General features: G+C 34.5%; 4 protein-coding genes and 1 pseudogene across 5 annotated transcripts; 3 read left to right on the top strand and 2 right to left on the bottom strand.

Annotated features, from left to right (window-relative positions):
- Window positions 1-2,288: 2,288 nt before the first annotated feature.
- Window positions 2,289-5,394, top strand: LOC7479630 (probable protein S-acyltransferase 1). Its single transcript, XM_002308812.4, has 6 exons — window positions 2,289-2,912; window positions 3,403-3,585; window positions 3,665-3,973; window positions 4,229-4,450; window positions 4,611-5,062; window positions 5,192-5,394. The coding sequence occupies exons 1-5, from the start codon at window positions 2,853-2,855 to the stop codon at window positions 5,040-5,042; spliced, it is 1,206 nt and encodes a 401-aa protein (XP_002308848.3). The 5' UTR covers window positions 2,289-2,852; the 3' UTR covers window positions 5,043-5,062; window positions 5,192-5,394.
- Window positions 5,395-7,392: 1,998 nt separating this feature from the next.
- Window positions 7,393-12,177, top strand: LOC7479629 (probable protein S-acyltransferase 4; annotated as a pseudogene).
- A 540-nt stretch (window positions 12,178-12,717) lies between these two features.
- Window positions 12,718-15,023, top strand: LOC7495664 (magnesium-protoporphyrin IX monomethyl ester [oxidative] cyclase, chloroplastic). The gene is made up of 5 exons (XM_002308810.4): window positions 12,718-13,267; window positions 13,357-13,421; window positions 13,524-13,851; window positions 14,119-14,217; window positions 14,521-15,023. The coding sequence occupies exons 1-5, from the start codon at window positions 12,806-12,808 to the stop codon at window positions 14,782-14,784; spliced, it is 1,218 nt and encodes a 405-aa protein (XP_002308846.3). The 5' UTR covers window positions 12,718-12,805; the 3' UTR covers window positions 14,785-15,023.
- Window positions 15,024-15,694: 671 nt separating this feature from the next.
- LOC7495663 (probable aquaporin SIP2-1) lies at window positions 15,695-17,860 on the bottom strand. The gene is made up of 3 exons (XM_002307903.3): window positions 17,409-17,860; window positions 16,106-16,366; window positions 15,695-15,991 (listed from the first exon to the last, which is right to left on the bottom strand). Exons 1-3 carry the CDS (start codon window positions 17,694-17,696, stop codon window positions 15,824-15,826), a joined length of 717 nt encoding a protein of 238 aa, XP_002307939.1. The 5' UTR covers window positions 17,697-17,860; the 3' UTR covers window positions 15,695-15,823.
- Window positions 17,861-18,996: 1,136 nt separating this feature from the next.
- LOC7495662 (vacuolar protein sorting-associated protein 52 A) lies at window positions 18,997-25,624 on the bottom strand. 2 transcript variants are annotated; one of them, XM_024604634.2, is made up of 20 exons: window positions 25,433-25,620; window positions 25,249-25,337; window positions 25,124-25,181; window positions 24,848-24,943; window positions 24,663-24,764; window positions 24,419-24,502; window positions 23,761-23,841; window positions 23,456-23,599; window positions 23,196-23,287; window positions 22,991-23,072; window positions 22,400-22,585; window positions 22,116-22,231; window positions 21,959-22,017; window positions 21,425-21,525; window positions 21,103-21,153; window positions 20,704-20,883; window positions 20,444-20,578; window positions 20,238-20,312; window positions 19,911-19,968; window positions 18,997-19,820 (listed from the first exon to the last, which is right to left on the bottom strand). In XM_024604634.2, the coding sequence occupies exons 1-20, from the start codon at window positions 25,448-25,450 to the stop codon at window positions 19,516-19,518; spliced, it is 2,112 nt and encodes a 703-aa protein (XP_024460402.1). In that variant the 5' UTR covers window positions 25,451-25,620; the 3' UTR covers window positions 18,997-19,515. The 2 variants fall into 2 exon arrangements, with proteins under 2 accessions (XP_024460402.1, XP_024460401.1); XM_024604633.2 differs by having other exon boundaries at window positions 18,997-19,968; window positions 25,433-25,624.
- Between the last annotated feature and the right edge of the window lie 531 nt (window positions 25,625-26,155).

Below are 26,155 nucleotides of genomic sequence, written 5' to 3'. Positions count from 1 at the left end.
TAGCATTAAAATATTTGGCTGCAACTAAAAACTAAAAAAATCTACATGCCCGCTATCTCCTTTTACAAAGACAAATATCAAAAGCATAATATGTTAAGCATCAAAATTCTTGAAACCATCCTGCTAGTAAGTGGATATGTGCTCTCTAACTTGGATTCAAGTGCCGGTTGCATCTGTTAAAGTAATTCAGATGAAATATAAAAGGAGGCTAGAATTCTCAATAATATGTTTATTATGAGTGCTTAAGTTAACCTAAATACAAAGAAATTATATATAGGTTAAACTGAAAATACTATTCTACCCTTAATAAATAAAACTAGATAAATATTACTTAACATCTCCCCTCAAACTCACGATGCGACATCTACAAGCATCGAGAGTTTGCCAACTAGAAAACAAAAACAAGATATGAAATGCGTCTTGGTAAAGAAATCTGCAATTTGCTAGGAAGAATGAATAAAAGGCAAAGTAATGGTGCCATGCTTGAGATGATGACGAGTAAGATGACAATCGATCTCAATGTGCTTAGTTCGCTCATAAAAACCGAGTTGTGAGCAATCTGAATAGAACTCTGGTTGTCACAATTCATAGGAGTAGGATGAGAAAAGAAAACTCTCATATCAGCAAGTAACCAACGTAACCAAACAATCTCTTTAGTAGTAAATGCCATGACAGAAGCTGAAGGAAAGTCGAAATACCAGATTTTGTAGAAGCAGAAGACAAAATATCACTCCAATTTTATATTTTTTTTTTGCAGAAACAGAAGCTGATACCAAATTGCAGAAACTGAAGAGAAGACGAAATACCAAAACAATTGCAGAGACAGAACAGAAATACCAAATTGCAGAAGCTGATACCAAATTGCAGAAACCGAAGAGAAGACGAAATACCAAAACAATTGCAGAGATAGAACAGAAATACCAAATTGCAGAAGCTGATACCAAATTGCAGAAACCGAAGAGAAAACGAAATACCAAAACAATTGCAGAGACAGAACAGAAATACCAAATTGCAGAAGCTGATACCAAATTGCAGAAACCGAAGAGAAGACGAATACCAAATTGCAGAAGCTGATACCAAATTGCAGAAACCAAAGAGAAGATGAAATACCAAAACAATTGCAGAGACAAAACAGAAATACCAAATTGCAGAAGCTGATACCAAATTGCAGAAACCGAAGAGAAGACGAAATACCAAAACAATTGCAGAGACAAAACAGAAATACCAAATTGCAGAAGCTGATACCAAATTACAGAAACCGAAGAGAAGACGAAATACCAAAACAATTGCAAAGACAAAAAAGAAATACCAAATTGCAGAAGCTGAAGAATCTAAAATAAAGTTTCAGATATTAATTCTTCAGCTGCAAGCACAAAACCTGATCTTCATCCTCCATCTTTTAATAGGTCAAACAACCCATGTCTGATGTTTTGAAAAATGGATCTGAAGTTAAGCTTCAAAAGAATGCATTGAGCGTGCTGGAACATCCTACAGGGAATGAAGTGGATGATGATAATGATTTTGATACGAGCAGTGGCTCTGACATTGGTGAACATGATTTCTACAAGGACAGCGAGTTCCATAAAATTAACAAACCAAGGGTTCGATCAACTAGGCTCTGATACCATGTTAAAGTAATTCAGATGAAACATAAAAGGAGGCTAGAATTCTCAATAATATGTTTATTATGAGTGCTTAAGTTAACCTAAATACAAAGAAATTATATATAGGTTAAACTGAAAATACTATTCTACCCTTAATAAATAAAACTAGATAAATATTACTTAACAGCATCTGCAGTGAAACCCGTATTTTTCATTCAAAAGCATCATTTCCCATAAAAAAAAAATGTTTGAAAAAAGGCTTATTTTATATTAAGATGATTTTTTAAAATTTGTGCAGCTTTTGTGGGTATTTTGTGTAACACAGGGAAAAAAAATTGGGATAACTGATGATTTTTATTTGGAAATGTATTAAAATAATATTTTTTTATTTTTTAAAATTTATTTTTAATATCATTATGTTAAAATGATTTAAAAATATATAAAAAAATAATTTAAAATAAGCTGAAACTCGGTGCAAATACAGGCATGTTATGGTTAATTATTCTGATTTCTGAGTGCAGTTTCATTTCGTGCAAGAAATAATGATAGTGGAAGCCAATTTCTTTCTTTAGACATCTACATGTCCCCTCACTTTCCTGAAAACGACCTGGCAAGAAGAGTGATTGAGGTTGTCACTTAATTAACTATAATCAATTTGGTTTTTGTTTTAGATAAGGTTAGTTAAAGGATATATCGTGTATGTAAAATTTAATGGTATTTTTATTAGACTAATTAGTTAAAAACTACTCTGAATTTTTTATCAACAAAAAGAAGATTGGTTCGAGCTATTCGTTTAATAACTATGGTTAAAAATTTCGAACTTTGAAAAGAGACAATCTTAAAATAACAAAAACACTTGGGGCTTCTTTCTAAAATTGCAGCTTATTTTAACTACTTTAGCACCCGCGAAAAAACCGTTGGAAATCGTTGCTTGGTAGGAAAAGCTGACAGCAAAGGTTGTAAGAGAGAGAGAGACACACAGATATTAGTCAGAGGATTGGTGTCTGTGATCAAGGACAGGTAGGTATCATCTTGTGTCTCGAAGAGAGAAGAATGTGTAAAAGAAAAAATACCCACCTGTCTTTCGATTTCTTTCCAAACCAAAACATTTTCTTTCAAAAAGAAATTTTGTTTTGATTTGGTTGGGTTTCATGTGGGTTTGATTTTCAAGGAGGTTTTGTTGCGTAATATTTGTCAATAGAAGACGAACAAACACAAGAGTTGAAAATCTTCCTATAGGCAGCAGCAATGGACCCTTCTCCCACAACAAAATCCAAGAGGCTCTATCAACTTTGGAAGGGTAACAATGTAATCAATCCTCTTTTCCCACCTTCTGCATGTCCTCATTCTTTATCTATTGTGAATTGCCTGATTTATTTCTTATGAATTCAAGAAATTGTGATGATTTGGTGTTTGCATCATTTTATTTTTGCCATTTATTTGATTATTAATGATTCTTGAAGGGGATCTAATCAATTTGCCTTGCGTTAATCCAATGTTTCTTTGCCTTTGAATATATAAATGATGGAATGTGAAGAAATCAGCACCGTTTTCTGCCTTTTCCCGTTTTGCCTGACAGAAAATGTCAGCCATGATTATCAGTAAGACTTTAGTTAATCAGAGGAAAGAGTCCTGGATTTCTAATTGGTAAATGTGTTCGAAAATGAGTTTTGTCGGATCATTATCGAAATCGATGAGTATTTTGCAGTAGTTGGAGATGGATTTGATGAGAAAATTGTTGTTACAGATTGTTGTTTTTCTAGACCAGGACTAACAAAACTTCCCGTTCTAATATCAGAAATTCCTCTGTGGTGGGAGAGCAGTCTTTGGTCCTGATGCAGGATCTCTATTTTTGACAACATTTTTAATTGGAGGTCCTGCAACAGCATTCTGCATAAAGATGCTGCTGCTGTTAGTCAGAAAAGATGATCCCTGCTACGACATTCCAGTTCTAGTTGGGGGATTGGTCCTCGCTATTATGGTTGGTAAAGTGTAGTTTGTTGGTAATGACTGGTCTTGTTCAGAAAATAATTTCTGAGTTTAATAAAAATGTCATGCAGGACTTCGTATTTCTCTTCATGACATCAGGTAGAGATCCAGGAATAATCCCTAGGAACTGTCAGCCACCTGAATCAGATGAATCGGTTGGCATCCCTTCCCAATCTATGGAGTGGGTTAATAACAAAATTACAGACGTGAAATTGCCTCGTACGAAGGATCTAATTGTTAATGGCCACAGTATTAAAGTGAAGTTCTGCGACACTTGTCTGTTATATCGTCCGCCACGAGCTTCACATTGCTCCATCTGCAACAATTGTATTCAGAAGTTTGATCATCATTGTCCATGGGTGGGTCAGTGCATTGGACGGGTAAGTTGCTTCTTGGAACTCTTTAGGATTTCAAGATTCTTTGAGATTTTGAATGTTCCATGCAAACTGAAATCTAAGGACGTTTCTGCTAACATCTGCACGGATTTTTTAACATGGATCATCAACAATCAACCATCTTTCCGGCTCGTGTTTTGAATGCAAGAATGAAATCAAAGCTGAAAGTTGCTTCTCCTGCTTTAGTAGCTGTTTTCTGACAGACACTAATCAGCTTCTTCTGTGTTGATCCGCTTGCAGCGCAACTATCCATATTTCATAGGCTTTATAACCTCATCAACCACTTTGTGCATATATGTGTTTGCATTTTCTTGGTTTAATGTTCTCCGGCAACATGGAACTTTATGGAGTGCTATGTCGAATGACGTTCTCTCTGTTGTTCTCATTGCATACTGCTTCATAGCATTCTGGTTTGTTGGTGGGCTAACGCTTTTCCACGTCTACCTGATTAGCACCAACCAGGTATGGCATTTACAGATGATTAACAGAAACTAATATTTCGTGCTGCCACTTTCTTTTCGATATAATAAAGAGAATTATTATGTTGTAACTTGCCTCTAGCTAGAATCTTTCCTTGTTTTCCACTGTTGCGTCTAATCTTTTCCCCTCTCATTCATCACAGACCACTTACGAAAATTTCCGGTACCGCTATGATAAGAAGGAAAACCCCTTCAACAGAGGGATCATAAAGAACTTTAAACAAGTATTCTTCTCGAAGATCCCAGTTTCAGCAATCAATTTCCGAGAATGGGTGACAGAAGATGATGATTCTATAAAGGGTGGTTCGGACATAAATGGAAACTTCGTTGGGAAAGGGAAATTCGACATAGAAATGGGAGGTAAATTTGGCAAGGATGGAGCCATGCATCTCCCTAGTATCTTGCAGAATCTGGATTATGGCAGTCTTGATGATAATTTGAAGAAAAAGGGAGAAGAAAAACCTGCATTTGACCCCTTTTTATTCCCTGCCGATCAAGAACAACCAAATTCACCGCAGATCTCCATCGACAAAAGCAATCCTGTGGGAGATAACAGGAAACAACAGCTTTCATGATAGCCAGACATTCATCCAAGGTAAATTTAGTTCTTTTGACATGTGCATGAAGTATTCTCTCATAAGTCTCTGAAGGTTCAGGATAGTACAATCATAGATAATCCAGCAAAATAATACGTATAGAACTCATTTCTAAAGTAACTTGGCAGGTCCGAAACAGCACGTCGCCGTCTTGTAGCAGTTGATAGATTAACGAGCTTGAATTCAGTGATGGTAGAAGGTAAAAAAGAAAGCTTTTTGATTTATCAAATGCTGTAAAGAAACAACGAAGTGAACATTTTTTTGTTGAATTGAATCATAATCCATTCCTTTGTACAAAAACAAAATGTCAAAAAGGAGGCATTCTCGGCAAGACAGATAGCTCTTATAGTCCACTACTTGCAAACACAAAAATCATGCATGGAATTTTTTTTTTTTTCTTAAGTAACAAAATTCATTATCTTCACATATAAAATACCATCATGAAAATTAACTTTATGAAAATGGGATGAAAGGTAGAACATAACGAACAACAAAACTAACGCAAACGCAATAAAAGATAAAGAAATTTGTTATATGAAGAAATCATTAAAGATAAAAAAACATCACTGGTATAGGAAGACGCTCAAAATATTTAATTTTATTTATTTATGTTTTTGCATGCCAAAAAACTATTATAAATTTTTATATAAAAAAATAAAAAATTCTAATAATACTAAATAGAAAAAAAATAAACTAAGAGAAATATTTTCTTCAAATAGAAAAAAAAAACTAGAAAAGAATCATAATAAAGAATTGAAAAAATAAAAAATATATATCTATTTAAAAAAAAAAACTTATGCATCAGTCTTTTGGGTTGAAAGGAACTCGTTCTCGATTTTAGTTTTTAGTTAAAAATTGTCCCCATTAAAAACATCCTTTTTTTGTGCATGGATCACCCTATAATAAACCCTCAATACCTTTATGCGGATCATCACATCATAAGTTCCTAACACAACACTTTTATACAGGTTGTCCATCATAAATCTTTAACATAACACATTTGTATGATCACTTCATTGTGAGTGCCACCACCAAGATTTAGAATGATAACAACTGATATATACGAAAAAAAAACACACACTAGTTCTTGGATGTTTTTTCCCTCAAGGAGGAATCTCCTTATCTCCTCGTACACGAGCATGTTTTGTTCTGCTATATCTTCCAGCCATGGTTATCTGCAACACACAACAAAGTAAAGGGTTACCAAGATCGTTAAGCTCTAATATATATTCTCTATGACTTTCAATCAAAATCATTAGGAATTGTTGGGCTCTAATACTAATTAATGAAGACAAAAGAGAGAAATAAAGGAGTTTATTATATGTCTAAACCCTCAAAGATCAAAAACATAATAAATATCGTAATTTTATTCATTATGTCTCCACTTATATATATAAAAAAAAAACTATTACAACTTTTATATAGAAAAAACTAAAAACTTTGATAATACTGAATAAAAAAATAAATTAAAATAAATATCACCTTCAAATAAATAAATAAAACTAAAAAAGTATCATATAAAAAAAATAAAAAATATATATTTTCATTTCGATAGAACCAGGTTTTTTATTTATTAAAATAAATCAAGCTATTAAAAGTATTCTATTTTAATGGATTAATGAAAGGTTAAAAAAGGAAGGGAGCCATGATTATTTATTTTTTTAGCTAATTAGATTATTTTTTTTAGCTAAATCCAGGTTTCTATCTAATCAACTCAAATATATGAGATATACACGGTTATCATACCTCAATTCTTAAAACTATATCAAATTAGAAATGAAGAAAAAAAGGGAAGGCATAATTTTTTTTTTTAATTTAATCCATTTTTGGAGGCTAGAATATAAGGATCATATGCATCTTATATACTTGAATTAACATTAATTAAATAAAAATTCAAGTTTAACTAAGAAAAGGATCTAATTAGCTTTTCAATTTGATGAAGATGACAATAATCAATAATAAATTTTTTATTATAGATCAAAACCTTCAACCACTATAAACATTATAAGTATATAAAAACTCTCATGATAACTAATACAAATATTTATATTGAAAAATGGAAAAAACTATGTAAAAAAAATAAATTAAAATAAATTCTTTTCAAATAAAAAAATTAGAAATATATATTTTCTAAAAGAATTCCTGCGTCACAATTTTATTTAAAGCTTCGATCATTGAATATATTTTTAGAAATAATTCAGCGTCGTTTGACACCTTCTACACTTAAAGAAATAAATTTAGTTTTATACAAATTCATTTTTGAATTCATCATATATATATATATATATATATATATATATATATATATATATATAAAATTCAGGCAGAAAAGCCGCGAGAAATTGAAACGACCGCCCCGAACTCATCGCCAGCATTTTCCACTCTAACAGAGTTTTGTCTAAAGGGAGAGAATGAACGAAACAATTCCAAATAGTATTGGAAAAGTTTCAGTTTTTACAAGAATTGATAAGAGAATCTTTGTCTTCGTATAATCACCGAGAGAGAGAGAGAGAGAGAGATTTTTGGTTAAGCATAGAAGCAGCACCTGTTTTTTTATCCAAAAACCTCTCCACCTTCCCTTTCTTTCTCCCTCTTTCACATTTCCACTCCATTGATATTTACAAATCTTGGGTTCTCATTGCATTTCCAAAAAGGAAAGACAGATCGGATCTTTTTGGCTATGGTATGTGTAGATAAATAAAAAGAAAGGTGTGTGTGTGAGTGTTTAGAGGTGGAATATTATGAATCCGAAATCGGGTTCTTCTTCTACTGCTGCTTCTCCTGTTAGAGAAGGAGGAGGAGGGAGGATGGACAAGGGTCATAAGCCTAAGAGGCTCTATCAAGTTTGGAAAGGAAGCAATGTTAGTGTTTCTCTCTCTTTATGTGTCAACTTTGTTTTTTGAAAGGTGTTATGGGGTTGTTTGATCATGTGTTGAATTGGGTTTTGGTTATTTTCTATGTTTTGGATGCGTGTACTTCTGCAGATTTGGAAGTTTGGGTTTTTTTGGGGTAGCAATTTGATTTTGTTGATCATGGAGGTCGGCTTGGTTGTGATCAATGTTTCATTGTGGAAGTGAGTGCTTTTTTATCCTCTTTGTTATTTTTTATGAAATGTTTAGATTGATACTGAAAAGTGGTAACAAATGTTAATTTTTCTTGATCATAATTGAACTGGTTGTTGAAGTCATTTTGTGTAGGGTTGAACTTGGTTAGATATTGTTCATGATCTCACCCTGCAATTTTGATCATGATTAGTGGCAAGAAGCGTGTCCTGTTTTTGGTTAGATTTCACCTTCAATATTCCAAGTTTTTTAATCAACTTAATAAAATCTGTATCTGGTTCATTGTTCTTTGTCAGTAGATTAGTTAGGTTAGTCTTTGAACTCCGTGTAGTTTCTGGTGACCATTTCTTGATTCACTTGTTCAAGTCGCAAATTTGCTGATTATTGATCATGTTGTATTTGAAATGCACACAATCACGTGAGATTTTTGAAAATTTCTTGGTTACCCTTTCCTATTGTGGAATTGTAGCATTGATGATCTTTAGTTGTTTATTCTTTTGGTTTCATCAGAGATTTTTCTGCGGTGGGAGATTGATCCTTGGCCCTGATGTGGCATCAATTTTTCTAACAACACTTCTTATCGCTGCCCCTGCTATTGCCTTTTGTATCAAAGTCTATTATAAGATCGTGGATGAAGGTTCTGTAAATGCCCGGTGGTATCCTGTATTAGTTGTTGGATTCATCCTTACTGTATTAGTAAGTATTTCTTTTTCCATTTTGGCTTCAAAGAGGCAGAACTACTATTTACTTCTTCATAGGGAAGCACGGCAATTGAATGAAATGTGTGGGATTTGGTGGTTTCTTTGGCTTCTTTATGGGATATTTCTTTTGCTGCATATGATGTGAATTTTCTTATTTAATTAAAATTTCCAGACAAAATATTTGATTTTAAATCAACACCAAATGAAAATCTTCTGAGATTATAGTTTTTGTCAGCTGATGTGTAGTCAAATTTTGCAGCATGTGTTTTCTGTGCAAACTACCTCTTATTGCAGATCATGAAAAATTCCTTTGTAAAGTCTTTTTTTTTTCTGTAGACTTTAGTATTTCTCTTCTTGACATCTTTCCGAGATCCTGGAATAGTCTGTAGAAATACAAGGCCTACCGAGTCAGATGAAACAGGTGGTGCAAATACCCCGTCAATGGAATGGATCAGGGGGAGAACCCCCTATTTGAGATTACCTCGGACAAAAGACGCGATGGTAAATGGCCACACTGTGAAAGTTAAGTACTGTGACACCTGTTTGCTTTATCGTCCTCCCCGTGCTTCTCATTGTTCAATTTGCAACAACTGTGTTCAGAGATTTGATCATCACTGTCCATGGGTTGGCCAGTGCATTGGAATAGTAAGTTCAAGTTTCTTGTGATGCAATTTATGTTTTCCAAGCAAATTCATTTAGATACACATTATTTCTTTTGGTGGGACAACCAACAAATTCAACTTTTTTGTAGATTATCTGTATGTTCTGGAAAGAAGATGTAGTAAGAAATAAATAATATTTTGAAAACCTTCCTCTTTTGGTTCTATTAACCGGATGTGCATGGAGATCAATTACTAAGTACAGCCATGGAAATTATTAGCATACCTTGCCATTCTCATTGTTTATTTCAGATGTTGGATCCTTTTCTATGGTACTTGCTGCTCCTTGATTGCCCTATTAACCGTATCGATCTTAGCTATAATTTGTGTGTCAAAATCTGAAAGTGTTTGAATCTGGTCTTACTGCATCCAATTGCTACCTGATGTCAGTATTAGTTGCTTTAAATTTTGTGTTATGATGGATTGATTCATGCTTTCTTCCATGGATTTTGCTACCATCCAAACTGTACAGCATTTACTTTCAATCGGTATTTTGATGGGATTCTGCTTCTCCTTTTATGGTAAAGAAAGAAAGAAAGTGTCCTTGTTGTACTCTTCTCCCCCAATTTAATTATTGATACCATACTTTCCTATTAATATTGATAATTTCTTTGGACTATTTAGGCGAAGTTTGGTCTCTTATTATGGAAAAGGCTAAGACATTGAGATGTTAGGAATTACATGATTTATTGTTGATATCCATATTATGCTTGTTGCCAATTCTGTGGCATTTAGCAGTAATCTTGCAAAAATCAAACTCACAAATGACCAATTAAAAGCCAGGATACACAAAGTCAAGGCACAATTAGGCTACTAGAGTTTCCTTTACTTTTTGGGGCTATATGTTTTCAATAAAAAAATGTAGACTCCAATTACGAAGCCAAGCAGAACAACTCTCATCAATCCATACAGTTTTTAATATGGCTGCATCACACACTGTTACCTTTCTGTGGGAAACTTACTGTGTTATCATGTCTTGTTCTGTTTGCAGCGTAACTATCGGTTCTTCTTTATGTTTATATCGACAGCAACCATCTTGTGCTTATACATTTTCGGGTTTTCTTGGATCTTCATTCTTAATGGAAAGAGAAATGTTTGGAAAACTGCAACACACGATATACTTGCTGATTTTCTCATGGTCTACTGCTTCATAACTATCTGGTTTGTTGGTGGCCTCACAGCTTTCCATTCCTATCTGATTTGCACAAACCATGTGCATTCTTACCCAAAATACACTGGCCAACTAGTTATTCTTTGAATCATATTTGACAATTTCTGGTCCTTTTCCTAATACAGACTACATATGAGAATTTCCGCTACCGGTATGATAAGAAGGAGAATCCATATAATAGGGGAGTGATAAGAAATATTAGAGAAATCTTTTTCTCAAAGATCCTGCCTTCAATGAATAAGTTCCGATCATTTGTGGATGAAGATGAACACATGGCAGTCGGATCTCTGACACCAAATCTTGGAGATAATTTGGATAGGTCAAAGGGGAAAATCAACATTGAAATGGGAGCTAAGGTTGCAGGAGCTAGTAATTATTCCCTTCCAGAAATTTTACGAACTTTGGATTATGATGATGATTCAGATGATAATTTAAAGATGAAGGTGGAAGATGGAAGACCAGTCATGGACATGTCCTTTCATGGAGAGCTAGATCTGAAAGAATCAGTTCAAATCTCTATTGTTGGCAATGGATCAATAGAATCAGTACATTGTCCAAATGCCTCAGATGGACTGAGGAATCTGCTATAAGTTCAAGGGAATCTGTTCAAATTTCCATTGCTGAAGATGGAGCTGGAGAATCTGCTAAAAGTGCCATTGCTGATAATGCAGTGATAGAATCTTCGCAAAACTCTACTTCCGAAGATGGGGTATATATCAATAATTCTTTTGTTGAAGATAGGACTAACCCAGCTGAGGGCAGTACTGATGATCACAATTCTCATCAAACCACAGCACCGGTTCTTCAAGTATAGAGGTTTGCATCTTGCCCTTTTTCCCATTGTTCTGTTGCTTCTGTTCTTGTACCTTTTGACCTCCAAACTAGCTGCGTCATATAGAGAATAACATGTAACTTCCCTTTCGGAACTGTCCCTGCTGGTGCATTGAAATGAACTGTAATGCTCGTGCATATTTCTGAATGAAGTGACTTGTCATCTTCATATCATTTTCAGAATATTGAGATGATTTGATTATTCATTAAAATGCATCCACCACATAAATAACTTGATCCACAAAAAATCATTCTAAATTTTGCATCGGAAATTGAGAGAAGCGGATTTGAATGTCTTAGATTCTTACTCAGTTACTTGCTGAGTTTAGTGACAATCATCCTAAAGCTCCATTCTTCTTTTCTCTACCAATGACATTAACTTATTCTTTGACAGGTCTTGTTGCAGAAAACATCTTCTGTTGCTCAAATATATTGAATCATATACAAAGGATAGCTTGTTCCTGTGATTGCACTAGTTGGTAGTTGACTGGCTTCAAAGGGCTGTAAGTTTATAAAGGTTGAATGCTAGCTCATCAATGCTGCTGTTGCGGCAAAAAGAACAGGAATTGACCGAACACCGACTTGACGTTGTTGCAAGTTGTAAATCTGACATTTTGTAGTAATCCAGAAACCTGCAAACGAGTGAACGTATCTGTGAGGGTAAAATTGCTAAGATTTATTTTTCTTTTTGATAGGTTTTTTCTATCTCTTATCATTTTTTCTAAGATTGATTCGGTTTTTTTTTTTCATGTGGTTATACATGTAGAGGTTATTGGAAAGAAAAAAAAAAAAGAAAAAAACATTAGATGTACATTGAAATTTTAATTACTACAGTGTTATTGGAAAGATTTTAACAAGATAAAATTAACGATATCAAAAAATACTTTTAATAATAACCCTCGTTGGCCTAGTTAAAAAAAAAAAAAACTTTAATTGTAGAGTCGACTGAGTAGATCAACCTACAACCCGACTTTAGCCAGGGCAATTGCATCAATTCAATAAATCTTTTTAAACTATCTTATTCACCTATATTTATAAAAAATTAAAATAAAATATTGCTAGTTTTTTTTAAAAAAATATCTTATAACAGTTATCATAACCACCGAAAGAAATCAGGCAGGCCTATAATAATCTGACATATGTCAAGTTCCCATTTCGAGACATAGATTTCATTGGATGAGATTAAATCACTTGTCAACCAATTATAAGTCACATATCCTATCCTTCTTAGGCTTGTAGCCCCTCTTTTCCCCGCTTGAAAGCTCATTTCTTTCCACCACCATTGCCACTCGAAGCGAGAGCCTTTCTCCGAGAAAAAATGGCTGTAGAGATGGCTTTAGTAAAACCCCTCTCCAAATTTAGCAGCACACCCAAATTTGGAAATCCAAGAAGTTTCTCCTACCCCAAATTCATTACCATCAAAATGTCAGCTACTGCAAAGACAACAAGTAGCCCAAAGCCAAGGAAGAAAGGTAACAAAGGTGAAATCAAAGAGACTCTTTTGGCACCGAGGTTCTACACCACTGATTTTGATGAAATGGAGACCCTTTTCAATACTGAAATCAACAAGAAATTGAACCAGTCTGAGTTTGAAGCACTTCTGCAAGAATTCAAGACTGACTACAACCAGACTCACTTTGTGAGGAACAAGGAGTTCAAGGAAGCTGCTGATAAGATGCAAGGGCCTTTGAGACAGATTTTTGTTGAGTTCTTAGAGAGGTCTTGCACTGCTGAGTTCTCTGGGTTCCTTCTCTACAAAGAGCTTGGAAGGAGACTCAAGGTACGCCTCTACAGTCACTCTAATTTCATGCATAATGTAATTCCTTGTTTTCCAGTATAATTATCTATCATCCACATTTGATGATGTAGAAAACCAATCCAGTGGTAGCAGAGATTTTCTCCCTCATGTCCAGGGATGAAGCCAGGCATGCTGGGTATGTGAAAACCTTACCCTTCTTTGTGTCACACGGTGAATTACTCTCCAAGAATGATTGAACCTTTGTATAGTTAATTGACCTTTGTTATATTGCATGCAGATTTTTGAACAAGGGTTTGTCTGATTTCAATCTGGCATTGGACTTGGGTTTCCTAACAAAAGCTAGGAAGTACACATTTTTCAAGCCAAAGTTCATTTTCTATGCTACATATTTGTCTGAGAAAATTGGTTACTGGAGATACATAACAATTTACAGACATCTCAGGGAAAACCCTGAGTACCAGTGTTACCCCATTTTCAAGTACTTTGAGAACTGGTGCCAGGATGAGAACAGACATGGTGATTTCTTCTCTGCATTGATGAAGGCTCAGCCTCAATTCCTCAACGATTGGAAGGCAAAGTTGTGGTCACGTTTCTTCTGCCTATCGGTAACTTTCTTACCCTAGATGCATTTTCATACCATATTTAGACTATCTGTAATGTTTCTGCAAATGCTTGTGTGTGTACAATGAGCCATTGGCCACTAGATATTATTGAAAATATTTACTAAAACATCTTGATATCCCATATAGGTTGCTTTTTCTTGGTATGTTAACCAGTCAACAAAAGTATTGACCTTCAACGTTGAGACTAATTTAAGGATGATATCATGTCTATTTCCTCGCTTCTGACAGCTTAGAGACTTGATTTTGCAGGTGTATGTGACAATGTACCTCAACGACTGCCAGCGAACTGCTTTCTATGAAGGCATTGGACTCAATACCAAAGAATTCGACATGCATGTCATCATTGAGGTGAGACTAATGCTCTATACCTGCCTGCTTTACTCATCTGAGTTTTGTTTTTTCATTTGCTTCCATTTCCATGCTGAATTATATATAATATGCAATCTAGGTTTGAATTTTATTGCTTAGTTTTCTCATGTCCAATGATATGTTTCAGTTGATGCGATGTTAAATCTCCTTTTGCTCGCCTAGACGACTTTGAAAAGGGAAATAAGAAATCAATAGCCTAGACTAATGGATTTGAATGTTTGATTCAAACGTTGTAGATTTTCGATAGTCGTCGAGTTTGTTTCTGAAATTCTCTTAATGCAGACTAACCGCACCACAGCGAGAATCTTCCCAGCTGTGCTTGATGTAGAGAACCCAGAGTTCAAGAGGAAGTTGGACAGGATGGTGGAGATTAACCAGAAGTTGCTTGCTGTTGGTGAGAGCGAAGACAATTCCTTGGTCAAGAACTTCAAGAGGATTCCCCTTGTTGCAGCATTGGTTTCTGAAATCTTGGCTGCATATCTAATGCCACCAATCGAGTCTGGATCTGTTGATTTTGCAGAGTTTGAACCAAAACTTGTTTACTAATACGGGTTTAGCAGATTTGCCATATGAAACGGAGGAAACATCCATGCAACTGGTGTCCTTTTGTAATGTAATTGACCCTGTTTCAGTCCTCTTGAGACCATCTATATTTCGCCCTTCACTCCATGTTGCTGAACAGATATGGGTTGTAAACTTATAATATACAAAGTTTGCAAGCGGATTGAGTATAAGTTTTCCACAAATGGAGGAATTAGTAACAAGAACATTCATTTTCTTTGCCATATCCCACGCTGCAGCGAGTTAATGTCTAAGTCGCAAAAGCATGAACAGAGTACTGTTGACAAGAACTAATGCCAATTGTCCATACTCAACTTGGAAATTGAAGTGTCAAAATAATTCACGGCGAATAACTCCCGTTATTTACAATGATCATTGAGCCAAGACTTGTAAATTCCCATTATTTGCAATGATCAATGAGCCAAGAATTGTAAACCTAGATGTGTGGCAAGCAAGTTAGAGAGAAGGCAGGAATGACGCAGTTATTGTACAGAAGAAAGCAGCAGATATTTTGGTGATGTTTGTTGTTATGGCAGTGGTTGTCTTGAAAATATTTTTTATTTAAAAATATATTAAAAAAATATTATTATTATTTTTAAAATTTATTTTTCATAACAATACATCAAAACAATCTAAAAATATAAAAATAAAAATTAAACAAAAAAATAATTAAGTTTTTGTAAAGCGTTATTCCAAATAGCACTATATAGTTATAAAACTCAGCTCAATAACTTAATCTAACGACCTGCCAATGTCCCATGCCAGATTTTACTTAGAAACAGTTTTTTTATGCCTTCATTAACCTAACAACATGCAAGTCAACCACGATCTGGATCTTGGGTCGTGTTAACCCCGGGTTATATTATATCTTATAACTATATATAGATATTTCACATGTAATGAATATGATCACAGTGAATTCCTTCACTATTATTTTCTTCAGGTTTACATAAATTTGCCCCCTTCAAAGCTTGCAGGTTAGATAATACAACACAATTTAACTGAAAGGTTCAGAGGCATTTCTTCAATCTGTTTTGCCCTTCAACTTTTCTTTCTCGTCTTGTTTTTGTGGCCGAAAGAGCAACTTAAATGTATATGCTGCCAGAAGAGCTCCCTGTATTGGGGCAAGCCAGTACACGAGTATGTGCTCCTTGGTTATATGATCCCCACGGGCATAAGCCCATCCCATCACCTACAGATTTTAAAAAGGTTCAGGTCATCTCTACGCAACCTTCTTGAAGCTAAAACGAACTTTCGATGCATGCATTGTGTTGTGTTGCAACTAAAAGATGTGAGCATGACTTACTGAGGCTGGGTTCATACAACCGCCCGTTAGATCAGAACCAAGTATGTGAAGAGATAACTTTGAAATACTTGATATCCAAGTCTTCATGAAGAAACTTCCAGGGATCTTTCTTGCAAGCCCAAGAGAGATGGTAACAACTCCAAATGCCAGCAATCCTTCTGTGAGAGCTCCTTTATGGATGTCAACATTCAAGCGTGGTCCACGTCCTATCTCAGGAAAGGTGTCGATAAGAAGCCGAACCGCAGTGATAGATCCAATCACCTACAGAAAAATAAACCAAAAGACATTGTATTCCAAAGTAGTTGTCTTCAAGTCAGAAACTTTGTTCACCAAAACGAGATGGGTAAATGATCGAGTAAATGAAACCTTGAAAAACGGCGAGGACAACTGTTCTAGCAAAACAATCTAGTTACATCGAGAATACCTTGTTCAACCAATTTTTATCCTCTAAGTCATAACAGCTCCATGTTTGCTATCACAAAACATACATCCAGGTTTTATATCTCGTGCATGGAACTCATGGAAGTTCTCTGTTCTAAAACTGCAGGTTGCCCTAAACAGAACATAATTGTAAAAAAAAAAGGGCCTGTCGGTTTGCTTTGGGCTCACATGCATTGAATAAATGCATGATCGCCACTGGATGGTAAGTATAAAGAGCTAAAGAAATACTTCTTCGGTGCTTGATCACCACTCATTTTTCACCAAGCATTAATGGACCACAAACTATGTACCTTCTTAAAAGTGAAATTAGCACCAAAACCAATTTAAGCTAATAAAATTAGAATTAACAAGAAAAAATACAACCTCAGCGATCTCACTAGAAGAATACATCAACCCAATTCAAAGAACAAGATAAAAGCTTTAACAAATCACTCAACTCAACAATCTAACATGCAAACAAAGATCAAGATCAATGCTCTACAATATTCATCAAGGGACTAGTAAAATTGAATCCTCTCTAAGGAGAAGTCATGGAAAGTAATTAAAAGTATCCATCACATTTTCAGCTCAAAAGTCAACCACAATACAAACTTGCTTAACAAAACCCCAATTTGAACTCATATTAAAAGTCATGTAGATCCCAATAGCATCTGACCTTTCTTTTTGAGAAGAAATAACAGGCAAAGAAATGCTTAAATTTTGCATATTAACTTGTACCAGTAACCCAATCACAAAATTTGAGCTGAACCCATTATTTGAAACCCAAAACACACACAAACAAGAAAACAATAAAATGAAACCCACTTCACATCTAGAGAAAAAAAAATCCAAGTCAACATCCCAGAGGGAAAGAGAAGCAAACCTGAGCAGGTATTCTAGTCCCAATGGTGAAGAGAAAATGAGAGAAATCCCCAGAAATAGCAGAAGACAAAACAGCAAGAGGATTAAAAGACGCTCCTTTAGTAACCTTAGCCAAGAAAGCAAAAAAGAACAGGCTCACAACTGTCAAAGACTGCCTCATAAATTCACCTCTTGAATCATGCCCCATCTGCAAAACCTTGAACACAAACATCTTTATCAAAGCACCATTCCATACCCAAATAATAGAAACTATAAAATCTGACACAATTAAACGAGTCTTAGAAACCATTTTGAAAAAAAAAAGATTGAAACTTTTTTGTGGGTTAAGGTTTTCGGAGATGGGTTCTTGCTTTTATTAAGGTTTTTGCTTTGGGTTAATTGTCTGTGCATGCATGGCTGTGACTGTGAATTGCTTAGGTAATTTCCTGGGAGTTATACGTGCTGCTTTTTGAAAGTGTAGAACGCATTGATTTTAAGTTTTTTATTCGTTAATATATTAAAATAATATTTTTTTTATTTTTAAAAATTATTTTTAATATCAACAAATCAAAAAAATAAAAAAATTCAAAAAAATAATTCAAATTTTTTTAAAAAATAATTTGGAAGCAGTTCCATATAGCACCATAGTTGTGGTGTGTATAAGGTTGTTATTTAGAATACAAAGTTATCTTCTTAATTAGTGGATCCCCGAGTGGCTATATTTTTTATTAAAATAGTGTTATTATATTTTGTATTTAAAAAGAGTTAGTGTTGATTTAATGAGGTCTATGCTAGATCAATTTAATTATTAAAAATAGAGTTCATTTTATTGAATCAATATCTTCGTTCAATTTTACTTGAAACTCAATCCAAATTAAATTTTAAATTACAAGCTTTTTGAGTTGATCTTCTCAGCAGAATTTAACAATTATGAGTTTAGTTTTAGCTGTGAAGTTGTCTGTCTTTTGTGTAGTTCCCTTTGTATATAGTCTATAGTTGTTGTTCTATGACAAAAGAACAGTGTGTTGGAGCATTTTATGGGACATCATCAGCAGAGCAGCAGCAGGAGGCAGCGGCAGCATCAGCATCATCATTATTATTATTAATTTAAGTTAATTAAGAGATTTTAACTTAATGAAACATATGTTTAACATGATTCATCTAAATATAAACTGATGGCTGATGATTCCACTGTTCCAATCTCTAATTATTTTCTGTTGGTGGAATCCATGTTCCCATCATTCAAGATATTATTGCTCGAAATCCAAGTTTACCGAGAAAAACCTCATCTCATGAGCTAGTTTTTAGAGAAAAATGGGTCCGGGATTACCGAACAGTTGAAGCATAGTTTGTAAATAAAGAGTGTTTTTGTTTTAAAAAAACATTTTTGAAATTTTTTTAATGATTTTGAAGTGTTTTTATATCAATATTAAAAATAAATTTTAAAAAATAAAAAATATTTTAATATATTTTTAAATAAAAAACACCTTACAAAAAATTGTTAAATTGTTAAGGTTATTCCTTATTGGATATCAAAAATGCCGATTAAAATTTATAAATGTGAAGGAATACATATACATATATATATATATATATATAACAAAAAAAAAAAAAGAGAAATCCAAGACACCGACATGATTTGTCAGACCAGGTGTTGTCATACTGGTTTGATACATTCCTCAGCATTTTGTATAAAACTGAACTTTTGCCTCTTGCTTTAACTCTAGTGCTAGCTTGGCTTTTGCTTCTTTTCAAGAGGTTTTCAATAAATCCATGCATTTTACAAATCAGACATCATGATTTCGTGCTGTATGAGAGAGATGAAATAAAATAAAAATAAACACCTTGAAAGAACACACTGATATCCAAAAATCTGCCACCATCAAAATCACGGCAAAGCTTTCCCGAATCGGACGGCGGCATTCCACACCGAACATGAACCAAGTGAAGAAACTTCCTCAACAACTGTGAAGCTGAATTCTGTCCGTGAGCAATTGTTTTTGTGCGATTTTTGTTGTCTAATACTTTCCAAAGTCGAAGAGTACTTGCTACGGCTGATAATACATGCTTACTCTTCCGAATCCATGGACTTCGTAGGATATTGTGTTTGCTAACATAACATCAATGATCTAGAAAGTCCTTGAATATTTCCTGATTTCGTACATGATTGACGATATAGACACAAGATCTTTGTTCAGCGCAGACCCGCCGACGATCTTCTTTATTGTATCTGATAGCCTAGTATAATAAAGCAGGAGCTGTGTCAATGCAGCTCTCAATATCTCCATGCCACATAAGAAGTTGCTGAAAGAGGTGATAACATCTTTGTGCATCAGCTCTATTGCAGCCTTCCATCTGCTTGCAAAATCCTTCACAATTGTCTCGACTTCAGCAACAGTTATGGGCTTCTCGGTGCCCGAACCCGGTTCCTCCGCTGGCAAATAAATTGCAAGTGAGGCCATCTCCTTTAATAAAGAAATGAATGCAGAAATCTTACAAGTGACATGTTGAAATATAAACTTACAGGCTCGGGATTTCACGAACTTGATTAGGTCACTAAAATGCTCTAGTAGCAGCTCTTCCTGCAGGGAGTGGGCAATAAACAAACTGCCAATGAAATTACAGTAGGAAGATAAAGCAAAAGGAACTTAATTTTTAGGAGAGGATGTCCTCGGATAGGATGATATCTCACAGGACCTTCTGCGTGACTCTTAATTAATTATTTCACCCATTTTGCTTCCCCTTTTATGATTGTTGTTATATGACAGGTAGGGGGGGAATCAATTTTCAAGATATTGCCAACGTGAATATCATCAAAGAAAGCAATTCCTTGTCAGCAGAAAATGCTTACCACAAACATCGATGTGTTGCTCTTCAGCAGTTCCTCGAAGTGCAATTGAATTTTCCCACCTTCTGAGCCAGCTTCCTAAAATTCAAATGATGGGAACAAGTGGGCAGTGCAAAGAGTAAGAACAGTCAAATCTAATAGGCGTTACAAATTGGCCAAGGAACTTGAGTCAGCTGAGTGAAAATCTATTTTACAAAGTAATTATCTACCTTCAAAACAGCAATCGTCATATCATAGTTGTTTATAAGGAACACAATTTGTGGTTTTGGTTTTGGGAATGTTTTAGCAAGCTTCATGAGCAAGTCATCAATGGCCATTCTCAGCCTCTCCATATTCAATTCAAGCTGCAAATATTGGGAGGCCAAAATCATAAGCATTACATGACTAGGGGGGAACAAGAAACAAACAAATGTTGTTCAAACAACAATTTAATATACTTTTATATCTCTAACTTGGAAATATATCTAACCTGTCCATCTCCATATTCAACATTAAGGTGAATAAGAGAAGCTGTAAATTCAGCATAACGCCTCATAACATAATGAGGATGGACGTCATCCTCCCACAATGTCTTTACATTTGCATTACGGAGGCTGCTAAGGTGCAAGTCAAATACCATCTTAAAACGAGGCCATAAAGCAATGTTGACCTGCTCAATCAAGGTAACAATTAATCACATTTGTCATTAGGTATGGTAAGAAATTGCTGCCATGCAGCACAATGTAGTATAGGATCAACTGCCCATATGTGGATCCTTCTTGATCCACAGACCCATATAAACTCTAAAAGCTCCATTTATAAAAAAGCCAAAATGTTATTACATGTATGGACACATGAAATGAATAAACTTAGTAAGAATATAACATACCTTGTCCAAATATGAATCCAGGCATGGAATCCGCCGCCGAGACATAATGAGCTGAAAAGTGAAAGTAGGTATCAGAAATAGATGAACTCCTTGCAAGCATACCAATCTGTCCACGTTTTTATCGCAAGCTTTTTTCTTTCTCATTTTTTGAGCCAGAGAAGCCAGCCAGCACAAAGCACACAAATGTTCAACACAAGCCAAGATTCAAACTAAAATACCACAAAATGTACTGTAGTGGTCTAGCAATTATAATAACAACATCAGATTGCTTAAGAAAAGTGAATTGAACACGTTGACATGGTAATTATGGAAAGATTTTGACCTGGTGCTGATGTATTATGCGAATCATTAGCATCAGGCCTATGGCGTCATAGCAATTAGGTAGTATTGAATTGAAGTGTTCATCAACAACAGCAAATGGGCCTGATGAAATTACAGAAATGAATGAAAAGTAATTAGTTTCTCTCCATATTAGCAACAGAATACAATAACTTTTTAAGTTGGCAAGTAAAGAAATTTCTTTTTTTCTGCAGAAAGCAGTAACAAGTCTAAATTTTGAAACTAACAAATCATGGATGGTCTCATTCAAGGGACAGAATAAAAACAATAATACTAGCACAGTTCATCCCAACTTAAACTATATCCCAAACTCCTCAGCGTGACCTACATGAATCCTTTCCCTCTATATTCTATTTTGGACCATAACTAATGAGAGCTTTTTGTTACTAAAGCATTTTGTGTTAATTTGGCATACAATCCTACAAGCACAAGTAAACAGTGAATTCCAACAAAATTCATTTCAGCATTTGTGTAGGAAATACTTTCTACAATTACTATGAAAATCTTTTGCAATTACCTGCAAAAATTTCATAAAAAATGGATTCTTCCCCGAAGAAATCATCACAGAAAAGATACCTGCAGAATGAGAAATTGTTGAAATTCTTGCATGCTTGGATTTAGCATTTCCCAATCACTAGAAAACAAAATCAAGGAGCAGAGCAAGTCTAGCATACTCAGAAGTAGCAGTATCCATTAGCAGCTTGTGCAAGCTCCTGAAAAGAACCTCATAAGGATACTTTTGGGAACCGGCTTCAGCTATATGAGGAATCAATGCTGGTTGATCCATGTCCTGAAACCAATTAAAACTCTAACAGTGAATCAAGTTTGGCTAAAAAGAATGCCACCTACAAAGAAACACGTTCTGCCATAAATTAGGCAACTATCCTCCAAATATTATCACAAAGAATGATAGAAATTAATATTTTAAATCCAGTTCAAAAGAACGGAAAAAAAAAACCTTCAAAATGTTGATCCTCTCCCCTAGAGCAAATACAGCTGATTTATTCTTTAGCGGTCCTCTTGCAGTTGAGAAAAGACCAGTGCTTCTTGTGGTCTCAACACCAATCAAATCACTAGATGTTGCTATATCTAACTGCAATTTCTCCAATGCTTGAATGTAAGCACGGAAATGTGCACTAAGTACCTGCAGAAAGCCCAGCAGAACTTGAAAACTCATGCATATATTTTCACCATGGTAACTTGGGATTTAAATTACACAGTGCTTAGAAGCAGGCAGAATTGAATTAGGTGTTAAAATGTGGTCGTCTGATACATAGAAGTAAGGACATATGAGGTATGATGCAGGTAGCATTGAAATGAAATTAAAATAATAGAAGCATGTACACCATTTGGAAAGCCAAGGTCATTACTGCAGTAGATCAAAATCATATTTACAACTACAGAAGCTTATAGTAGATATTCTCATGTTATAAATAATGAGAAAAAGAAGTGGTGCACTCCACCGAACAATAAATGAAAAGGGAGAGATGAGGTATGAAAGTCCTAGAAAGTCTATATTCAAAGGCAGATGAAACTCTAATGCATTCACCTTGTTCATCGTATCGACGTATGCTGCACGAACCTCAATATATACCTCCTTGGCATGTTCCTTGAGGAAAGAAATGACATACCTACAATTCCATCCAACCATTTAGTCGACTACAACAAGCACACAAGTAGCAAAATAATCATGGGCTAAAATGTAAACATCAGAGCACATACTACATAAGCACCACTATGAATGCACAACTCACTTGTTTTTTAAAAGAACACTCTGTTGAAGGATCTGAATATTTGTTTTGGGTTTTCTCAAGGCATAAAGTTTCTGAACAATGAAGTCAAACACCTGCAAAAATATAAATATAGTGCTATATCAATGTACACATTACCAAGGAAAGCTATTAGCAAAAAACAATTTTGCAGTACAAAATCACTTGAGGAATAACTTATCAATAAACAAGTAAGCAAAGTACTAACTAATCAACTCCATCAGGCATCTAGTAGAGTTATCAACCTTTGTAACTGCTTTCTGCCTGAGCTTTTCAAGCTCAGGCTGAACATCTTTTAGAGCTTTGGAACCTTTAATCAATTGATCTGCTTCAACAAACTTCAGCTTCTTACTAAGTATTTCGAGAGTTCTAAAATACTCCTCGTTAACCTGGAAAAAAAAGAGTTGCACTGCAAGTATATTGGTGCTGATGAACAAGAACAAATACAACAAACTCCACATGAATAGGCTAAATCAAAAATCAGCATTAGAGTGCAAGCTTTTACCCCCTTTTCAAAAAACAAATGTGAGGGAACATAAATCAGAAGTACCTCTCCATCAACAATTATGTCTACCATTCTGGGAGGGACTATAATGTCTTCAACAAATTTTGCCAGTTTTGATTCAGCTGCCTGTTAAAGTAACACAGAAACATAAGATAACAGGCATATAGGGAAAAGGGACCATTAAAACATTACACTGTAGATGTGAACTTTTAGCTTGAAGTAAAACATTACTTAGAGGCAATATGTTAACTTAAAATGCACATGCCCATATGAGAATGACAACTATATACATGCTACAGTGTTCCCAATCAGATATGCACAAGCTCATGTCAGCAGTGCAGAACGATGATAACAGCAAACATACTAAACACCTTATTAGAACCATCACACTTATGTGTTGCCTAGAAATCCAAGAACAGTAATATTTCCAAACAACTAAAAGAGTTTACAAACAGCAAAGTCATAACACCTTAAGATCCTATGGTTAACTCAACAAGCTATCTCTCTTCCCAAACTCATAAAGAACAAGAAAAAGAAAATCCCTAATCCCCACTTCTTTCTCGTGCTGAGTAAAGAGAACTAAAGGTCAACAGTCAACACCATAATCAGCATCCAAAGCATGACATAAATGTGATCCTCCAAAATCAATGCAGACAATGAAAAGATTTGAATGACAGCTTTTCTGGTAAAAAAGATACCATACCTTGCGATTCTTCAGCTTCAGACCCATATCCATCGACTTCTCCTGGAGAATCTTAATGTCCGAACTTATAGAACCAATCTCACCCTAACAAAATTTCAAAATTAAACACAATTCAGTTGCAACAAGAAAAACAATCCAAATCCACCACAGACAAAACATTTTCAGATGTTACCAAAAAGGCAATTCATAAACATTCATATAACCAAATCATCTCAAACAAATTACTACAAATTTATGATCATACCTGGAAACCACTAAGTAGAGTTTCCATCTGCGACAAGATGATATCACAATCGCGAATTTGCTCATGAAGAGACACTAAATTATCACTTTCTTTTATATAATCCTGCAACATTTCAAGATACCAACATAATCATGCATCAATGCATGAAAACATGGTACAAAAATTACCAAGAACTAACCACCAACCTGAATCGAATCCAACTCAACTTGCCGTAAATTATTCTCAACCCCTTTCGTGTGATCTCTCAATTTCGTCCCTTTCGACAATATATTCGTAACTACCTACACATCAAACAGTAAAAACCATTTTTAAAAAGAACGTAAATCAACAATTCAGTCTAAAAACATTAATAAAAAAAAATAATTATACTAAAAATATCACAAATAAATCAACAATCCAGTCTAAAAACATTAATAAGAAAAAAAATAAACTATAAATATCAGAAATAAATAAATACTTACATCATCATTTCTGCATTCTTCTAGTTCCTGCTCAAGTCCTTCTAATGATATATCATCACTACATAAGCAAAAAAATATATAAATAAATAAATAATATTTATATTAATTAACAACAAAAAATGTACCTAGCGGCATCATCTTCAATGGAGCCTAAATCACCAACAAAAGCTCCTAAATCAAACACACTTTTTGTGATTTCATTATTTGATTGCGCCTGTAAATTTTCAAAAAACAAAACCGGATTTTGTTAGATCTCGTGAACAGAGTAATCAGTTTGATCGCTTCAAAGACGCAGAGAGAGAGACTGACCTCAGTTGTAGTCGCCATTTTCTGAGTGGAAAACGCAGCGGATTTGCGAGATTTGACGTCGGTTTGATCTCGCTTCTGCTGCTAAAGCGATTACAATGGTTTAGTTTTGAAGATTTTTAGATCTCTGGAGAAATTACGGTAAAATTAAATTTCTTTGAAGCTGATTTACAAGCAACGTCGTGTGCCTTTTTAATTATATTGGGCCTAATTATCGGAAAATATAACATTCTGCCGAACTACCTAGACCCAAATACGCAGGCCAAACAGAAATAGTTTCTCAGAACTTGTAGGGAAAACCTGGCCCATATAAGATTCTTGCCTACCATAGTATTAAATCCAGTCTGATACCTGACCTGGCCTAAGACACATCTCATGAGTTTTCTGATTTAACAACTAATAACATCGTTTCAATTTAAAGAAAAAATACTTTTTGAACAAAATTTTAAGAAAATACTTAAATAATGTTATTTTTGAAAAAAATTAAAAAAATATTGAAATCAACTCATTCAGGTATCACTAGTTTTGATAGGATTCCAAGTTAACTATTGAATAATTCAAGTTTAATTTGGGTGAATTTTGAAGATGATTTAAAAAAATATCTAATCTTAGCCCAGCTATGGATCATCAAGTCTATTGATGAAATTAAGTTTAATAACTATAACTAATAACAATGGCATGTGTAGTATCAACTTATTGTACATTTATTTGTTTCTTGGGCAAAGC

Source organism: Populus trichocarpa, chromosome 6 (genome assembly GCF_000002775.5).
Source record: "Populus trichocarpa isolate Nisqually-1 chromosome 6, P.trichocarpa_v4.1, whole genome shotgun sequence".
Lineage (NCBI taxonomy): Eukaryota > Viridiplantae > Streptophyta > Magnoliopsida > Malpighiales > Salicaceae > Populus > Populus trichocarpa.
The sequence above is the reverse complement of the archived record's forward strand: the minus strand, read 5'-3'. Positions and strand labels throughout refer to the sequence as shown.

Coding starts and splice junctions, on each gene's coding strand:
- LOC7495664 (XM_002308810.4), top strand. CDS start 12,806: ATGGCTGTAGAGATGGCTTTAGTAAAACCCCTCTCCAAATTTAGCAGC. Junction 13,422..13,523: donor GATGAAGCCAGGCATGCTGG/GTATGTGAAAAC, acceptor TATTGCATGCAG/ATTTTTGAACAAGGGTTTGT. Junction 13,852..14,118: donor CACGTTTCTTCTGCCTATCG/GTAACTTTCTTA, acceptor TTGATTTTGCAG/GTGTATGTGACAATGTACCT.
- LOC7495663 (XM_002307903.3), bottom strand. CDS start 17,696: ATGGTTTCTAAGACTCGTTTAATTGTGTCAGATTTTATAGTTTCTATT. Junction 16,367..17,408: donor GGACTAGAATACCTGCTCAG/GTTTGCTTCTCT, acceptor ATTTTTCTGTAG/GTGATTGGATCTATCACTGC. Junction 15,992..16,105: donor GTTGTATGAACCCAGCCTCA/GTAAGTCATGCT, acceptor TAAAATCTGTAG/GTGATGGGATGGGCTTATGC.
- LOC7495662 (XM_024604633.2), bottom strand. Junction 23,842..24,418: donor TGAAGCTGAAGAATCGCAAG/GTATGGTATCTT, acceptor TTACTTTAACAG/GCAGCTGAATCAAAACTGGC. Junction 22,018..22,115: donor ATGGATACTGCTACTTCTGA/GTATGCTAGACT, acceptor CTCATTCTGCAG/GTATCTTTTCTGTGATGATT.
- LOC7479630 (XM_002308812.4), top strand. CDS start 2,853: ATGGACCCTTCTCCCACAACAAAATCCAAGAGGCTCTATCAACTTTGG. Junction 3,586..3,664: donor GATTGGTCCTCGCTATTATG/GTTGGTAAAGTG, acceptor AATGTCATGCAG/GACTTCGTATTTCTCTTCAT. Junction 4,451..4,610: donor ACCTGATTAGCACCAACCAG/GTATGGCATTTA, acceptor CATTCATCACAG/ACCACTTACGAAAATTTCCG.